The 19,234-nt window shown below is 40.8% G+C and overlaps 1 protein-coding gene across 9 annotated transcripts in view; it reads left to right on the plus strand.

Moving 5' to 3' along the window:
- RNEE/G (RNAse E/G-like protein) overlaps window positions 1-19,234 on the plus strand; it is a 424,083-nt gene that overhangs the window by 323,998 nt on the left and 80,851 nt on the right. For all 9 annotated transcript variants that reach the window (XM_089378340.1, XM_089378342.1, XM_089378337.1 and 6 more), the window contains one exon: window positions 6,259-6,371. In XM_089378340.1, the coding sequence (XP_089234466.1) occupies window positions 6,259-6,371 (113 nt within the window). The remainder of the gene's footprint in view (window positions 1-6,258; window positions 6,372-19,234) is intronic.

Consider the following 19,234-nt stretch of genomic DNA (forward strand, 5'->3'; position numbering starts at 1 on the left):
CTGATTGTTAGATTAATAAAGATTTAAAAATGATCATAAAATCATAAAAAAAATAGAGATCCCTGCTACTTCTATAAAATCAAAATGATATTCTAAAAACCCAGAAATCTACGCAAGATACCTGTACACAAATCAATCCTCAAAGGCTATTAACCAACAAATGCAAATAAAAGTAGCAAAGTATTAAGAACAATATTACCACATAAATTTGAAAGAGAAACACCACGATCTGAAACCCCAAAGTCTTTGCGTTTTATTAACCAGAAAAAGTTACAAGAGATTTCTTAGAGCAAGTACACGATTCAAAAATCGGATCCAAATAATGGAGAGAGACCTCTCATTTATAGAAAAATTCTCCAACGGCTAGTTGGCTTGATCCCTGTCAAAGCAATCTCAATCGTTGATGAATATCAAATGATCTTTTAATCATCGTCGTTGAAATAAAATTACTTTTTGAGGAAATTCGAATTTCACTTTTAATTTCCTTTTAATTAACTCAAAAATAATTATTTTGAGTTAATTACTGCAAAAAGTTGACTCTGACTTAACTACTATGGCCCAAGGATTCAAAATATCTTGAAATTTTCAATATTCCCTTGGCTGGGGACCTCCAAAAATTAAAAACTTTAAAACCCATGAATTTTAAATGTTGGAGAGTTTAATTTTTCCTAAGACCTAAATTAATTGAATTTTTGGCTTTAGCATTTTAATTTATTTTAGCCATAAATTTTAATTAATTGACTCATGAGGGGATTATTAATTTTTCCAACCCTTTAATATTTAGCCATGGTGTCTAACTATGAGGGACCATGCACTAAATATTTTTTATATGAAATATTACATTTCTAACCCATGAAGGGGGAACACCTGTTCGTTATAGAGCCTCAATAATTATCCATTTCTGTGACACAACATATGATCTAGTAGACTAAGTGACTGTTGATCTGTGGTAGCATCGGATGTGCTCTAGCCATGAAAATTGGTGGAAAGACTAAGGCACATAAGATCTCCAAGACCCAGAAATTGTTTGGGGAAATTCCACTCGGTTGGAGAGATATTAAAATAATTAATATTTTTAATGGGGTTCCTAAGTCTAAACTTAAGAAAATTAAAATATTAATGGGTATTAATATAAAACTCGAGAATGCTCTAAATGACATGGATCAAGCCAAATCTAATCTTAGCCATTGATTAGAGACTTAATCTCTGCAGTTGAAGACTCAACGGGAAAAGTATAAGAGGAGGCTTGGGGGTCAGTTGGAGACGCACCAAGATTGATTAGTCAGTTCGATTTCCTGGAGTGGGGCTTGCTGAGAAAATTCGAACAAGTGATCTGTTGCAGCGAGGGGCAGCGAGTACATAGTAGAGAGACAAGGATAGTGCCAGAGGGTCAGCACAAAGACCGAAGAGGCTGATGTAGAGGTAGCTAGAGCTACGTAGAGGCTGAGGGGCCTATGTGGGGGATGTAGAGGGCCAGAGAGTTGACGCAAAGAAGAGGTTAACGCAAAGAGCCAAGAGGCTGACGCAGAGGCTTCAAGAGCTGAGCTGAAGCTAGCAGGGTTGACGCAGGGCCAAGAGGATGCGCCGGAAGGATTTTTGTGGGGCAAACTAGAGTTGAGAGGCTGAATATCTATCTTTAAGAAGTGGTATTACTGCCGTGTAACAATCTCTGTTGGGTGAGCCATTTCTGGCACCCTAGCTGTACTCAAGAATCTACATAATAATAAAACCCTCAGAACTGCTACACTTGTTTTCCTGCATTGGGTTTTTCTGGGAACGATTGTCCAAAAATAATGGTGTCCCTTGTGTGTTTGTCTCAGTATTTTCAGTTGCTGATTTGTATATGAGTTCAGGCTGCATTTGTGTTTATTTGAGTGTTTATATTTATAAATAACTTGTTAATGGAATAAACAAGTAGGAGAAATGAACCAGATAATGCAGTACGGATTTCTAACGTGTTAGACTTAGAAATCTCAACATGGTATCAGAGGTTTGCAAATCACAGGAGGACTGAAGGCACCAACAGAAATCTGAAGAATTTGTAGCAGTAGCAGTTGTCCCGAGAGACAACGTTGTTCTAGAGCAGAAGCAATAGAGAAGAAGTGACGTAGAGGGCTTGCGTTATCATTTCGAAGCAAAGAGAGGGCCAACGCAAAGGTAGAGAGAGGTAGAAGAGGCTCACGAAGAGCCACGCCATCCTACTCAGCCAGGTAGGATTGACGCAGTTGGCCAGAGGAGCGATTCAACCTTTACCGGGATTGCGCAGAGCTAGAAGGCTCAATTTCTTCAGTTGCCGGGGTCTAGAGAACTGTAGGCAATTGTGGTTGGGAAGTTGGTGGGGTGCTGTTTCTTTCTAAGAAGAACAATACCTAATGGGATAGAACCAAGGTAGAGGGAGTCGCTACCTTGACGGATTTCTACCCAAGAAATCCAGATCCGAGTTGCAGTTGCAAGGAGGATCGGAGAGGAGTGGTTCGACATTTGGTGGGAAGATTTCCAGGAGGGAGATTGAAACTCAGAGGGATTCTAGAAGAGGAGCGGAAATGGCAGTAAACGGACTGAGGGATCAGGACAAGTTGGATGGGGCTTCCAACTTTGTCATCTGGAAGGCCAGGATCCTGGCAGTCCTGGATCGACATCACATCAAGGGCTTCGCCTTGAGAACTGTGGCTATCCCAGTCGACCCAACTGATAATGAGAAGTATGAGGATGCAATGGCGAGGGCAAAGTGCATAATCCTTGACGGGGTCAAGGATCATGTCGTACTACATATTGTTGAAAAGAACACAACAAAGGAGATGTGGGATACTTTGACGACCTTGTATCAGGGCACTTCTGTGCAGCGGAAGATGCTATTAGAGAATCAACTGCGGTCGTATCAGATGCAGAAGGGGGAGCAGATAGATCTATTCCTCCTCAGATTGCAGGAGATTCGTGACCAACTTACTTCCATAGGGGCTACGCCGAATCAAGAGTTCATGGTGAGGATCACCCTGAATGCACTCTCCGAGGAGTGGGAGACATTTGTCCAAGGCATTTTGGGCAAAGCTACTCTTTCAGGATGGGAAGAGATGTGGGAAGCTCTTCGCCGAGAAGAGATCAGGCGATGACCAGGGTGGGGAGCAGTAGCCAGGGAAGTCGAATCAAGAAAGAGGAGGAGGAGGATGTGGCTCTAGCATCTGTGGGACAATAGGGGAATAGGAAGAAGAAGGATATCTCCAAGGTGAAGTGCTTCCATTGTGGGGAGCTGGGTCATTATGCATCCCAGTGTCCTAAGAAGAAGAACAAGGGGAAGGCTTCCGACTCCAAGGCAACTCCGGCTAAGGCGGAGAAAGAAGTCGAGACTAATGATGACTGTGCCATGAGTGCTCATGCACCTCTAGAGAAGAGGTGGGGAGACATCGAGTTGTAGTAAGGAGGACTATATACTAGGGGCAGGATACTTGAAGTGCCCAAAATCTTGGATCATATCTAGCTACGAGATCCCTTAATGATAGTAGTAGGATGATGAATGTCGGGTAGAAGTAAGATGTGATGGAGCGACAAGGCAGTGCTAGAGTGCAGAGGTCTGTAGCAGCAAAGTGGGGGTTGCAGCAGTGTGAGAGGCACAAAGGTGTTTGCAACAATGCAGCGGCAACAGAGGGAGCACAGGATAAGAACAGAGGTAGCTTCAACATCAGGAGGCTTTTGGTCTGACAAGGATGTCAGTATTTGGGTAGATTAGTTACTTCTTGGTAACTGAGTTGCAGTGCAGCAGTTAGCAGTGGCAGTGCTATGGGTAGCATGGGCAACATGTTGAGAGGGAGCTGTAGTACAGATGTAGTAGTGGTAGTGGCAGTGGCAGCAGTATAGGAAGCAACAGTGCAGTGGATGTTGGACAACAGGCCAAGCATCAACACAGGTACTGGTGCGGAAGGATCAGTGTGATGTCTCAAATGGTGGAGCATTACTAGAGCACATTCCTCGCTAAGAGGGAGTGTTGATTTGTGGTAGCATCGGATGTGCTCTAGCCATGAAAATTGGTGGAGAGGTTAAGGCACATAAGATCTCCAAGACTTAGAAATGGTTTGGGGAAATTCCACCTTGTTGGAGAGATACTAAAATAATTAATATTTTTAATGGGGTTCCTAAGTCTAAACTTAGGAAAATTAAAATATTAATGGGTATTAATATAAAACTAGGTGAGAATGTTCTAAATGACATGGATCAAGCCAAATCTAATCTTAGCCGTTGATTAAAAACTTCATCTTGGCTGTTGAAGACTCCATAGGAAAAGTATAAGAGGAGGTTTGAGGGTCAGTTGGAGACACACCAAGATTGATTAGTCAGTTCGATTTTCTGGAGTGGCGCTTGCTGAGATAATTCGAATAAGTGATCTATTGCAATGAGGGGCAGTGAGTACATAACAGAGGCAGTAGAAGCTACACAGAGGCTAAGGGGCCTACGTGGGTGACGCAGAGGGCTAGAGAGTTGATGCAGAGAGCCAGGAGGATGACGCAGAGGCTTCAGGGGCTGAGCTGAAGCTAGAAGGGCTGACGCAGGGCCAAGAGGAAGCGTCGAAAGGATTTTTGTGGGGTAGACTAGAGCTGAGAGGCTGAATATCTGTCTCTGAGAAGATGTATTATTTCCGTGTAGCAATCTTGGTTGGGTGAGCCATTTTTGGCACCCTAGTTGTACTCAAGAATCTGCATAATAATAAAACCCTCAGAATTGCTGCACCGGTTTTCTCGCTTTGGGTTTTTCTAGGGACGATTGTCCAAAAATAACGGTGTCCCTTGTGTGTTTGTCTCAGTATTTTCAGTTGCTGATTTGTATATGAGTTAAGGTTGTATTTGTGTTTATTTCAGTATTTATATTTATAAATAACTTGTTAATGGAATAAACAAGTAGGAGAAATAAACCAGATAATGTAGTAGGGATTTCTATCGTGCCAGACTTAGAAATTTCAACAGTGACTTGTAATAAAATAATCTAACCAAATAGTTAGAACTATTCCCAAATCACTTTTACAGAGACTCGATAAACAACACTAGGACTCATTTAAAATCCCGATGACAAAATCCACCCTAGCTTTGGGGTGAGGCTGGAGGAAAAAATTCTGCCGATCATCCGTGTTTGGAAACACACATGAATCGGTGAGACTAAAAACCTCCTAGGATAGAAATCATCATCAAAAAAATAAATTTACCTAGGTTGTTACAGACATTTGTCTTACTAGAATCATTTACATTACAAAATGCAGAATGGGTTTATAAAACTCCAGTGTACGTATAGCTGATAATGATGAATCCATGGATCATCTGAGTGCTTGGACATGATGGAAATCCATGCGCGAAAATATGTATAGCTATGGGGTAGTTGACATGGAGTGGTCAACATACATATTTCTGAAATTTGATCCCAACCAATTGAAACTATTATCTTGATTCTTAAGTTACCCTCCTTCTTGATTGTTTAAGGACAGCCTGAGAGTGAGTCTTTAGTGTGCTGATCACCTTGGAACACATGCATATGTGTTAATTAGGTCGCAGCATACATCCACTAGGGACATCCCCCCTAAGATAGGAATTCTACCAGTCCAAATGGAGAAGCCTTCCAACTGTGGCAAGGATTGGTTTGCCTACAGTTGTTGGGCAAATTTGGTTGTTCAGATTTGTGTGATAAGTGTTAATATCCATGAGGTAGCATGATTAAGTTGCATCATTGTCAACTCATGATGCTTTTGCAAATAGTCACCTGAATGTCACATGTGAGCAAAATCGAGGTGATAACAGGCCCCTAAAAAGTCCCTTTCAGTGCTCCAAACTTTGAATGGAATTACCTTTTGACATGCTTCCCTGTCATCTATCAAGGCGTATTTGGCAAAAATATTTTGTAAGTTTAGACCAAACATTTGTTGAGTATCTTTCGAGTCTTTAACAAATATCCATTAAGGATTCATCAATCTGGTGATTAGTTATGTATTTTTCTGCTAAAGAAAGTCAAAATAAAACTTGGAAGATCGATCCAACTGTGCCCTGAGGTCTTGGCTTCACATTCCAGAGATAACAGGAATTGCTGACCTGTTGCTGTCTTTCATAAGAACTGTTGTTCTTGTCCATTTGTGTGGTAGTGTTATTTTAATATGTTATATAGAGCTGTAATCCATGAATTCTTTGAGAATACATTTTTGAATGTACTTATAGCTTTGCAACTTCAGAACTGAGTTTTCATATGTTATAATCCTGAACTAAATATTCCGTCTTCTTGTCATAGCAGAACATAAAAGGATGGTTTATGAAGAAGTTAAGAAATCTGTTGAGCGAGATCGATCTTCCATCACATTTTCTGAGTTGTCTGAACATGGGCTGATGGAAATGACAAGGCAACGGGTATGTTTCTCACATTCTCTGAAAACAAACGATACACATTTAAGAAGGATGGTAGTCTCCATTCTTTTATGTAATGTGGTTGCTCATCAGTCTGGGCAGTTATTTTCTTACCAATATTATAATTAAACATCCATCGTTACATTTATCTCATTCACTTTCACCCCCAAATGCCCTTGAAGTACCAATATTTGACATGCTAGCATTGGTTTATAAATTCCTTGTTGAGCATGCGTGCAAGTCCATTCTTTCTTGCCTCCATCTTTGATTATCATTTGAATCATTAATACCCATTTTTCTTTAGGACAATGATTTTGCTTTAACCAATTTTTATGCCCTTTGGTTATCCTATAACTTCTTCCATTTCTGTCTTTCAATGTATTTGCTTTCTTTGTTTCTTTCATCCAACCTTATACTGATATCGTATCTTTTGGTGGTTAGTTGATTCCATCCTCTCAATCTCTTTGGCAGTTCATTCTTGTTACCTTCCAAATCTGCACTTCAAAATTATTTCAAGTGTAACGAAGATGCAAACTTGAGGTACCATAAAAGCACCACCGACTGTCACATTGATGGTCACTTCCCTCTCTTTAGGCTGGTTCTTTCCAGCACTAGGGGGTTTCCCTGATAGGATTACCAATCCATCCTTTCTGCCAAGTAAGAAGTTCCAGATTGGTGAAACAAAATTGTTTTGATATTTTCAATGTATTAGCCGGTGAATTTCAGTACTTTAGTGCCTGATTCAAGGGTAATGAAATCAGGAAGGAGAGGGAACATTTAGTATTAATCAGGCTGTAAAAGGTAACTCAGTAAAATCACTAACAACAATGATTACAGCTCTCAACACTTTAACAGCCACAGATTAATGTACCGAAGATACACCAGCAGTTTGAGAAAATACTTGTATTAAGATATGGTATCAAATATGAGAACGTGAATTGAATGGAACATTCTTCTATTAAATAACAGTCATGACAAAATAATAGATAGCAAATCTGAAATCCTAACAACAGTAAGAGGATATACAAATCTATCTTAACAGCCCTTCATATGCAAGAAATATCATATTTTTGTGTTAAGTTATGCAAGAGAGAAATAAATAGTTGAAAGTTGAAATGAATTAATAAACTGAAACTTAAAACAAAAGGAAAGCATGAGAACTATACTTGATTTTGATATTTTATAATGTTTTTTTGTCTTAAAGAAATAAGACATTAAACAGAAATATAAATTAAAATCAATGATCAAATCTGATAGTCTGACCAGAATCTCAAATATTATTTCATAAAAAGTTCAGCTCCTCAGAGCTTTTAGGTTTCTGGCTTCTTTATTATCAGAATTATTTGGGCAGTGTTGTCGCTGAGATTGTACAGGCACTGGGACAACGGCTCAGGGTGGGGGCTGTCACTCTGATCCCCGTCCACTTTGTTCTAGCTGTCTCCCAACAACAGACTATGTGGGGTAGTCCCTATGGAAATGTGAAGGTGGAAAGCAAGTTGGCAATCAACCAGCCCGGGAGACACAATTGAGTGGCCTAGCTACTTTGTTAAATTTAGCAAGATTCAAAGATTAGATTAGATTCAGATATGAGACCAGTGCCTTATGGATTCACAATTCTTGCTTATTACAATTTAAGGCCAAGTAACCAGATTGACAACCACTGCTTAGATGCTTCACTAAACTATATGAGATGCAAGTCCTAAAGGCTAAGATCTAGATGAAATGCAAGGGTCTCGGTCACTTTTAAGTTATATGCCTAGTTTAAATGGAACCTTCCTCTTAACTGTTTTGAGACCAGCCTTTAGACAAGTTGTGGGATGGAAGCCTATGGGAAGCAAGTAGAGGCTTGATTAATGATACCTCCCACTTTGTTCCAACCACTCAGTGCCTCCGGCGTTGCGGAGTCTGTGGCTCTGACAACTGCAAGGTAACTATGTTAACCACTAAAAGGGTGTTGAATCCATCAAGCTAGGCGAGAGAGGGTGGCCCGTAGAATTTTATCAACCAAGCTTATGCTTGTAGGTAAATTATTAGTGCAACTAGGCCTAGAATGCTTATGCAAAGGTTATGAGTGAGTTCTCGCTTTAAGATTGACTTAATGTTTAAGTACTTAAAATTATGATTAATCTTCAATGACAACAATACTTATGAAAATTAAAACTTATTACCAAGAGTGTGCCAATTATTAAGTGTCAATGTCAAATCCACAAGATGCTTAATTAAGAGCAATTATTCACTTAACAATTTGCCAATGATTATCAACACAAGATGCCAATTACTCAAGATATTCTAATGATGATTATCAAGAATCTTATGCCAACAATAATTTCGAAGATAATGTCAAGATCATACTCTTCAAACAATGCCAATATTGAAAGATGCTCACATAGAATAACGGTCAACAAAAATTAAGATGCCAATTGCTTAAGATAGACAATAAAATTACCAAAGCTTCTTAAGATCGTGAAAGAGCACAAGATTATGAGCTTAACTTAGAGCAATTATTCAACAATTTCTTAGTAATGTTTGGACAAAAATGACAATTAGATATTTGAAGCAGTGTTGAAAATATCGGTATCGGCAAAATATCGGCGAGGGTCCAGAAAATATCTTATCGGCGAAAATATCGGCAAAATATCGGCAAATATCGGCAAGCATAAAAAATAATTTTTTCAAATTTTAAAATATAGCCGATATTTTGCCGATATTTTCAAAATATCGCGATATTTTGCCGATATTTTCCGATATTTGCCGATATTTTCTCGGCGATATATCGTTTTGCCGAAAATATCGCGATATTTCCGAATATCGCCGATATATCGCCGATATTATCAATAGTGATTTGAAGCATAAAAATTGATATTGAAGCAAGAAAACTGATAGCTTGGAGACTTGAATGTAAAAATACACGAGGTATTTAATAATAATAATAATTTATTAATATATATAAAAATGTATAAGAGATAAATGTTACAATGAGGACCTGCATATATTTACCTAAGCAGGTGTCCTTTTGTGAATGGGCATGTCTTTTAGACATGTCTTTTCATGACTATTTAACCTAATCGATATTTGATTATTTAATATTTACATTATTTATATTTGTTTATTTTGTTATGAATTATATTCATAACATAACCCCTTCCTTCAGAAGATTTGTCCCCAAAGCTTGTTGATGAAAGGACTTGATCTCTTATCTGCCACGAATGTCTTCTTTTCACTTGACCACTAATACTTTCTTCATTTGACTACGTCATTGGTAGCTCATCTTCTATGATTCGCTGGTAACTTTGATTTGAGTCCAGGGTTATCGATTTTTTTTTTTTTTTTTTAAACTCTAATTTTTTTTTTTAAAAGTGTCAATTATTAAAACTATATTATATAGATCCAAACCATATTAACACAAAAAAAATTACATTTTTTTTTTTGTTTCACAAAAAACACTATTGAATAGACGCGATGGATCACGCTTGTTGACCCGTCCATTAAACGTGGACCGATGATACATTGTTGACAATCGATTAAATGTGTAGCGAAGAGCAGGATTGCGACAGAGCAGAGGGGACGGTAGGCCGATGGACAGCAGCGGAGGAAGGGTTGCGGAGTCGAAACAATGGGTTGGTCTGCCCTTTCCTTATGGTCTCGAACATGTGTTTCACTTCCAGAAGTTCGTAGACGGAACAATTGTTCCATTGCTTGTTCATCTCCTTAGAAGTGAGCTCTAGTATGCCACTGTAGAGATGCTCCTCTTGCCAGAGCTCCTTGAACCCGACGGTGTCAAGTGAGGGCAGGTTATTGGCCTCCCTTGTTGTTTACAACTTGTTGAGGGTCTGAACCCTGTCCATCTCGTCTGGTTTCGGACCTCTGTCATCATAACGAGCCTGTCTGCTTCCTGGGATAGCGCTGTCCGAATCTTGGTCCTTAATCTTACTGGTCCTTAATCTTACTAATTAAACTAATATAATAATTTTGACCCCGGTCCTATTGTCAAACTAGCCGTTGGTCTAATTAGCTGTTGGAGGCTCCGCTCAGACTATTTAGCATGCTACGCTGGATCTGTTTCTTCATCTTGTCCTGACGATGAAATCATGAACCACACTAGTTGGTTCGAAACGCGTCGACAAATGGTACTCCATGTGATTTTCGCTGAAAAATCTCTCACAAATGCTATATTATACAAATCATGGTCTTGTCCTTTGAGGCTTGAGCAGTTAATTAAAGATAATTCATAAAAGGCAAAAAGCATATAAAGAAGGGAGGAAAAATCAACGCCGAGGCACCTCACATACCACGACTGCTCCCTCCTATACATTATATACCCAGGTGTGTGCTTCCCCTTATCTAGCTACCCCTATGCCCCATTACGTGGCCCATGGTTGCCCCCCTCATTACCTATTCCATGATCCATCTCACCTCTTTGTCACTTGCCGCCCCCATTAAAAGGGTGTACCTTGGACATACTATCCCCTCTAAGGGCTGAAACCACCTAATGAGGTACTTGGCTAACCCCCTTTGGAGTTTGGAGACACTAGCACACGCCAAAACCCACTACGGAAGGGCATGCCATTATGAAGTGCCCACTTTCTTATCCATGGTTTGTAAGCTCCTTTACCGGATTATTTTAATGACTAATTGTACTGGAAGCCTAGGGGATGCATTGGACCTTATGCAGGATTGTAGGTGGTTTCCATTTGGGTTTAGCTTCCCTATATGGGATCCTGACCCCAGAGGTCGACATTGGCACATGTAGGGTGTGCATAGAGGGCCATGGGCCTCCAAAAATGCAGATAACACTCCACAAATCTTCATTAATGTTCAGAGACTACTAGCGATCCACTTTTGGGACAATAGTGACATGATTGGTACACTATGCCCAGCAGGCACCCACAAGAGCCCCTCACTCTTGGCAGGTGTCCCAACACTTGTACGATGTCATGACAACATTCATTCCACCACCTAGACCATTGCAGAGTATCTACAGACATCTTTGATTCATATGGAGACCCAAGGGGTCGTTGATGTGACCTAAGACCCATTGAAAGCACCACAGGTCTACTACTTGGAGAACAAGGGGGCACCCCCTTGTCCATCATATTCCGAGGAATTTATTCCTCAATATGGCACATCAGGATGTTATTGAGCCTTTGGAGGGCCCTACGACATGCATAGTGTTGATTTGGGGTAGCATCAAATGTGCTCTAGCCACGAAAATTGGTGGAGAGGCTAACGCACATGAGATCTCCAAGACCCAGATATGGTTTGGGTAGAATCTAACCAGTTTGGAAGATATTAAAATAATTAATATTTTTAATGGAGTCCCTAAGTCTAAACTTAGGGAAAATAAAATATTAATGTGAATTAATATAAAACTGAGTTAGAATGGTCCAAAAGTCATGGATCAAGCCAGACCTAATCTTAATCGTTGATTAGGGACTTAATCTCGGCTGTTGATGGATCAACGAGAAAAGTATAAGAAGAGGCTTGAGGGTCAGTTGGAGAACACACTGAGGGAGACCAGTGAGTTTGAATTCTCGAGCAGGGTTAGCTGAGAAATTTGAACTAGTGGTTTGGAGAGTCGCAGGAGGCAGCAAGTACGGAGCAGAGAGTCAGGATCGACAACAGAAGACCAGTGCAGAGGTAGGAGAGGTAGACGCAGGGCCTTTCAGGCAGACGTTGAGGCAGTAGGAGATTGTGCAGTCACTAGAGGGCTTGCGTGGTTGACGCAGAGAGGCCCAGGGTTGACGCAGACAAGAAGGGGCTGACGCAGAGTGTCTGGGAGCTATGCAGAGGTCAGCTAGGCTAACGCAGAGTGTCTGGGAGCTACGTAGAGGTCAGCCAGGCTGACGTTGGGACTGGGAGAAGTGTTGGAGAATTTTTCTCTCTGTTGGGTAAGCCAGTTTGGCACCTGGTTGTACTGAAGAATTGCTGAATAATAAAATCCCCCCTTGCTGCACCGGTTTTCCCACATTGGGTTTTTCTGGTGACTGTTGTCCAAAATATCTGTGTTGATGTGTTGATTCTCGTGCACGTGTTTGTTTCTGTATTATGATGTGATATCTGTAGCAGAATTTATTTTAATGTTTATTGAAGGAATTTCATAAATAACTTGTTGAAAATAAGTAGGCAAAGTAAATCAAATGTTGCAGTGATAGAATTTTCACATGGTATCAGAGCGAGTAATCAGAGACAGGAAGGGAAAATTAGTTATGGGTTGAGACCATGATGCAGAGGCATCCACGTCAGGGGACTCACACAGATTTTCAGAAAATTGCACAAGAGATTTCGATTTCTCCATGTTGGCTTCTAGGATGGAAGAAGAAGTGGCTTGTATGACTAGTTCTGCATCATCAAAAGTATGGTATATAGACAGTGGAGCCTCTTGGCATATGATGGGAATCAGGGAATGTTTCTCAGAGTATCAAGAAGAGAAGATGAACTTTCAGATCACCATGGGGAACAAGGCAAAGTGTACTCCAGTAGGGAAGGGTACCATAGTTTTTCAAACAGAATCGGGAGAACGGTTCCGCACTACAAATGTGTTGCATGTACCAGGATTGGGGATGAACCTACTTTCCGTGTCCCAACTTCAAGGCAAGGGCTATGCCATCTACATCATCAAGGAGAAGGTATATGTCAAACACCCGAGCTGGAAAAAGAAACTGCAGATCGGGATCAAAAGTAACAAGTTGTACAAATTACAACTAGAATCACCAATGGCACTAATAGGCAGTCATGGAGACAAGGACTTGAATGAACTATGGCATAGAAGAATGAGACATATGCACCATGGGGCTCTGAGAATTCTCAGGAGCACTGTAACAAGAGTTCTGGATCTTAGTATGGAACAAGATGATGTATGCAAAGGATGTGCTCTAGGAAAGTATGCCAAGGCAACATTTCCTAGGAGTAAACATAGGGCCAAGAGTGTACTAGGATTGATACACTCAGATATCTGCGGACCTATGTCCACCAAAGCTCTTAGTGGTGCCGAGTATTTCCTCACCTTCATTGATGAGCATTCAAGGAAAACTTAGTTTTATTTTTTGAAACCCAAGGACGAGGTTTTCTGTCGATTCAAGGAGTTCAAGGCTCTGGTGGAGAATCTGACTGGGAAGAAAATAAAAGTTTTGCTCTCAGATAATGGAGGAGAGTATGTTGATAAGGACTTCATTGATTTTTGTGCTAAGGAGGGCATCAGAAGAGAGTGGAAAACTCCGTACAATCCGGAGCAGAATGGAGTAGCAGAAAGGAAGAACAAGACTATTGTAGAAGCAGCTAGGGCCATGATGTATGATCAGGATATGCCAAAATTCCTGTGGGAAGAAGCATGCAACACAACAGTCTATGTTTAGAACAGGACTCCTCATCGGGCATTGGACAAGGTTACTCCAGAGAAAGTTTTCACAGGGAAGACGCTTGAAGTCAGTTATTTCAGGATATTTGGGAGTTTAGCATATTGTCGCATACCCGAGGAAAAGAGGAAAAAGCTGGATCAAACTGCAGAAAAGGGATATCTGGTGGGATATAGCGAGAACGCTAAGGCATACAGAATCTATCTTCCAGGGAGCAGGAAGGTAATGGTTCGACGAGATGTAAAGTTCATGGAGGATAGGGCTTTTAGAAAATCTCGTGAGATGCCTCCCGAGGAGAAATCAAAAGAAGAGCAGTTGGTTAAACCTCTTCAACCAACAGAAGTAAAGAATTCTTCCTCGGATCAGGGAGATTCACAGGATGAGGAGGAGCTAACAGAGGCACTTGTGGGTAGAGGAAGAACTAGCAGGGAACTTCGTCAGATTCTGTGAGATGCAGAGGACTTCATCAGTGCGCCAAGAAACCATAAGAGGGAGCGAAAACAACCAGATAGATATCAGGCATTAGAAGCTTAGGATGGGGAGCCTGCCAGTTTCTAGGAGGCAGCTCAACATCAGGTTTGGCTAGATGCGATGATAGAGTACAACTCCATAATGGTGAACGATGTCTGGGAGGTAGTGCTAAGGCCTCAAGCCAGATCAGTAGTAGGTTCGAGATGGATCTACAAGATCAAATACGCTACAGACGACAGTGTTGAGAAATACAAAGCTAGGTTTGTGGCTAAGGGATATGCTCAAAAGGAAGGAATTGATTACAAGGAGACCTTCGCCCCAATAGCTAGGTATACATCTATTAGGACTGTGATATCTCTTGCAGCTCAGATGGGGTGGGAGATTCATCATATGGATGTCAAAACGACTTTTCTGAACGGGGTAATAGAAGAAGAGGTATACATTGAACATCTAGAGGGCTTTGAGACACATGAGAAGAAGTCTCATGCAGGCAGATTGAAGAAAGCCTTGTATGCGCTGAAACAGGCACCTAGAGCATGGTATGGTCGAATCGATGGCTACTTGCAGAAGATGGGATTTGTCAAGAGTGACCTAGATCTGAATCTCTACTATCTGGTTATAGAGAATGAGCCGCTAATCTTAGTATTGTACGTGGATGATCTCCTTTTGACAGGATCATCCAGGCTCATTGGCGACTTCAAGAAGAATCTAGCCACAAAATTCGATATGAAGGATTTGGGACTAATGCATTACTTCCTAGGGTTGGAAGTTTGGCAGCAGAAGGGAGAGATTTTCCTTGGGCAAGGGAGGTATGCTACAGAAATCCTGAAAAGATTCAGGATGGAGGACTGTAGACCCATGGCTACTCCAATGATCACCAAGTAGAAGAAGATTGATGCATCAGAAGACAAGGATGTTGATCCCACACTATACAGGCATCTCATAGGGTCCCTGATGTATCTGGTCAATACCAGGCCAGACATTCGCTACATTGTCAACACCCTTAGTCAGTTCATGGTGGAACCGAAGAGGGCGCACTGAGCAGCAACCAAACAGGTTCTCAGGTATTTACAGGGAACAGTCGATTATGGAATCTTGTACACCAGGGGCAAGGATATCAGATTGAGTGGATTTACTGATTCAGATTGGGAAGGTAGTTCAGTGGATCAGAAAAGTACCTCTGGGTACTATTTCAACATTGGATCAGGAATGACTTCCTGATGCAGTAGGAGACAGAAGTTTGTGGCTCTAAGCTCATTTGAGGCAGAATATATGGCGGCGAGCACAACTTCGTGTGAGGCCATATGGCTTAGAAAATTGCTTGTGAGCCTATTCAGAAGGAAAATGGAGGTGACCAAGATCATGTGTGATAATCAGAGTTGCATCAAGCTCTCTGAAAATCCAGTGTTTCATGATCCGTCAAAGAATATTGATATCCGGTGTCACTTTGTCAGGGACTGTGTCCAACGAGGAGCTATACAGTTGAGCTACACTCCTATACGAGAACAAGTGGTGGACATCTCACCAAGGCCCTTGGAAGGACAAAGTTTGATTACTTCAGGGAAAAGATGGGGATGATAAAGAACCTGTTTCAATAGCAGAAATGGGGGTGATAGCAGAACGGATGCAGAGGGAGTTGTAGTGCGGATGCTGTGTTGGGACAAAAGGACCAGCAGCAGCACGGATGCAAAGGGAGTTGCCGTACAGATGTAGTAGTGGTAGTAGCAGAGCCATGGGCAGCAATAAAAGATGCAACAGTGCAGAGGATGTTGGGCAGGGAGGCTTAGCAATAGCACACAGACCGATGCTGGATGATCAGGGTGATACTTAGTGAGGAGTATTACGAGAGCACAGTCCTCGCTAAGAGGGAGTGTTGATTTTGGGTAGCATTGGATGTGCTCTAGCCACAAAAACAAGTGGAGAGGCTAAAGCACATGAGGTCTCTAAGACCCAGAAATGGTTTGGGCAAAATCTAACCAGTTTGGAAGATATTAAAATAATTAATATTTTTAATGAAGTTCCTAAGTCTAAACTTAGGGAAAATAAAATATTAATGTGAATCAATGTTGCACGAAGCGCCCCCCCCCACAATTCCAAGCCCCGAAGCGCGTCCCATACGGAAGCGCCTAGGAAGCTTGGCCGGAAGCGCGCTTTCGAATTCGGAAGCGTGGTACGGAAGCCCCGCTTCTGAAGCGCCGAAGCGCGCTTCATACGGTGCTTTGGGCGTCGGAAGCGTGGCGCTTCGGAGGAGGAAGCGTATGCTTCCGGAAAAGCTTTCGGAAAATCATTTAGAAAATCGTTTTTTTTTTTCAATTTTTTTTTTTAATTTTAGGTGAGTTTGCTTGTTGGGGGTGGGTCCACCTTGAGTTAGGGTGATGGATGAAGGCAAAAAAAATATAAATATAGCAGATGCTCCCTCATGGTAATGTTAAATTCTTAAAGTAAAAGTGACATTCTCCTTTATTTTTCATTTTCATGCTTTTACTTAAATTTTTAACATCACCAAGAAATGACTCACGATGTTTGAGAGTGTTTCCAGCCTCATTGGACTTCATATGGAGAAAATAGAATTTGATATCCTATTCAAAATTCAGCAGACTTAACAGTTTTCAGGAATTCAAGATCAATGGGATTGTGGCATTTCATTAGATTATATCAAGTATGAAGGTATGTGATTAGCATTTAATCAAGAGCACCAAGCCCTATATGTATGCTAGTGTTGGTGGTGTTGATTGTTGAACTCCTTTGTCACGTGGCACGCCCTTAGCAAAAAATTACCTTTCAATCAAGTCAAAATCATCGATCAAGCATGTTAAGCTTTTTCTACCATATTTTAAGTCTTGAATTAGGTAGTTCGATCAAAATTGGGCAATGTTGACTAATATCCCTATATAATTGAGGTAGAGGCAAAGGCTAGACAAGAGGAGAAGAATCTAGATTCTAGATGGTTGATGCATCTAAATGGTTGATGCTTGAATAATTAATCATTAATGTACAATGGATGTTATATCTATCTTGATTTATGAAAAAATATGCATGTTTTCATGTCTTCTACAATTAATTTGGTATTTGGGATGTTTGTTTTGAGTATAAATGCAAAAAAATATAAATATATATATATATATATATAGTAGACGCTTCCGCGGACACTTCGCTTCCTAGATTTTTGGAAAGTGATGCTTCCACGTCCCCGCTTCCAAAAAACGCTTCCACTTCGCCCCCGCTTCGTGCAACATTGATGTGAATTAATATAAAATTGAGTTAGAATGGTCCAAAAGTCATGGATCAAGCCAGATCTAATCTTAGATGTTGATTAGGGAATTAATCTCGGTCGTTGATGGACCAACAGAAAAGTATAAGAAGCGGCTTGAGGGTCAGTTGGAGAACACATTGAGGGAGACTAGTTAGTTCGATTTTTGGAGCGGGGTTAGCTGAGAAATTCGAACTAATGGTCTGGAGAGTAGCAGGAGGTAGCAAGTATGGAGAAGAGAGTCAGGATCAGCAACAAAAGACCAGCGTAGAGGCAAGAGAGGCAGACGCTGAGGCAACTGGAGACTGCGCAATCACTAGAGGGCCTGCGCGGGTGACGCAGAGAGTCCCAGGGCTGACGCAGACAAGCAACGGTTGACGCAGAGTGTCTGGGAACTACGCGAGGTCAGCAAGGCTAACGCTGGGACTGGGAGAAGTGTTGGAGTTTTGTAAGCTAGTTTGGCACTTGGTTGTATTGAAGAATTGCTGAATAATAAAATCCTCCCTTGCTGCATCGGTTTTCCCACATTGGGTTTTTCCGGGGACTGTTGTCCAAAATATCTGTGTCGATGTGTTCATTCTTGTGCATGTGTTTGTTTTTGTATTATGGTGTGATATTTGCAGCATAATTTATTTTAATGTTTATTGAAGGAATTTCATAAATAACTTATTGAAAATAAGTAGGCAAAGTAAATCAGATGTTGCAGTGATAGAATTTTCACACATACATCATTATTTGGCCCTTTGTGAGGCTTGTTTTTACATTATGAGCTAGTATGGTGGGCTTGTCACCATTAGGAGTTATTATTTGTACATTATTTTATTTTTAGGGACCCATACGCTAATTCAAACTCCTTAGGAGGCTATATATTGATGTTAGATACATTCATTTGTATCATCACTTGACTTGGGATCTCTCTACTCATAGAGAGTTTTCACAGTTTTTCCTTAGTGGATATTTTTGAAGATGGATGAATTTTGATATATGGATTTGGGCTATTTCTATTGTCTTGGAGCTTTATTAAGAAAACGAAATGCTGGTTGGATATGGTCTCTAACGTTGTAAGTAAATTTTGATACTATTATTCTTGTTGCTGCATACTGCTGAAATTATGGCTAGTTGTTGCCTTATCAAAATGTGGAATTGAGAATGTTTTAGTTATTAAATGTATGGGCCAATGTTATATGAATGAACTGTCTTAGAGATTATTTTATCTCGAGAAGCTTGCATCATTTTCTTTAAAGTATAAATGCTTGAAAACGCTTTTCTTTTTTTACTATCTATATTGGATGAAGTTGACTTTTTGTGCCTCCTTGATCAAGAATCCAAGTTCTTACTCATTATCATCCTTGACTTCATATTCCCGAGTGAATTTGGCAATAGTTCCATAAAAAGGGTGATCATATTAACCTTCTTTTCACCATTTTTTCCTTTTTCCCATGTCTACCCCTACTGGGTGACTTAGGGCATCAATTTCCCGACAATTGGCCCAAGCATAAATTTCGATCTCCTCTAGGCTACTGCGTTGGTGGGTCCCCTCCCTCTCCTCCAAATTTGAGGCCATTGTGACAGTGGAATCTCCAGGAATCTCAAGCCCTAGCTCTAGGACCAAATTTTTCCCATGCATCCCCAAGGCTAGACACTAATAGGATCAATTCAACCTTTTGAAGTAATTATTCTTATTTGGTCCTTTCCCCTCACCTTGTCTAGGATAAGAACATCATTGGCTGCTACATTCTATCCCCAAACTTGGGTTGGGTCCACTTGGCCCCGTGTGGTCTCACTTCTCAATA

The sequence above is a fragment of the Pinus tabuliformis genome, chromosome J, assembly GCF_031772625.1.
Source record: "Pinus tabuliformis cultivar Carrire ecotype Pingquan chromosome J, CPIR1, whole genome shotgun sequence".
Taxonomy (NCBI): Eukaryota; Viridiplantae; Streptophyta; class Pinopsida; order Pinales; family Pinaceae; genus Pinus; species Pinus tabuliformis.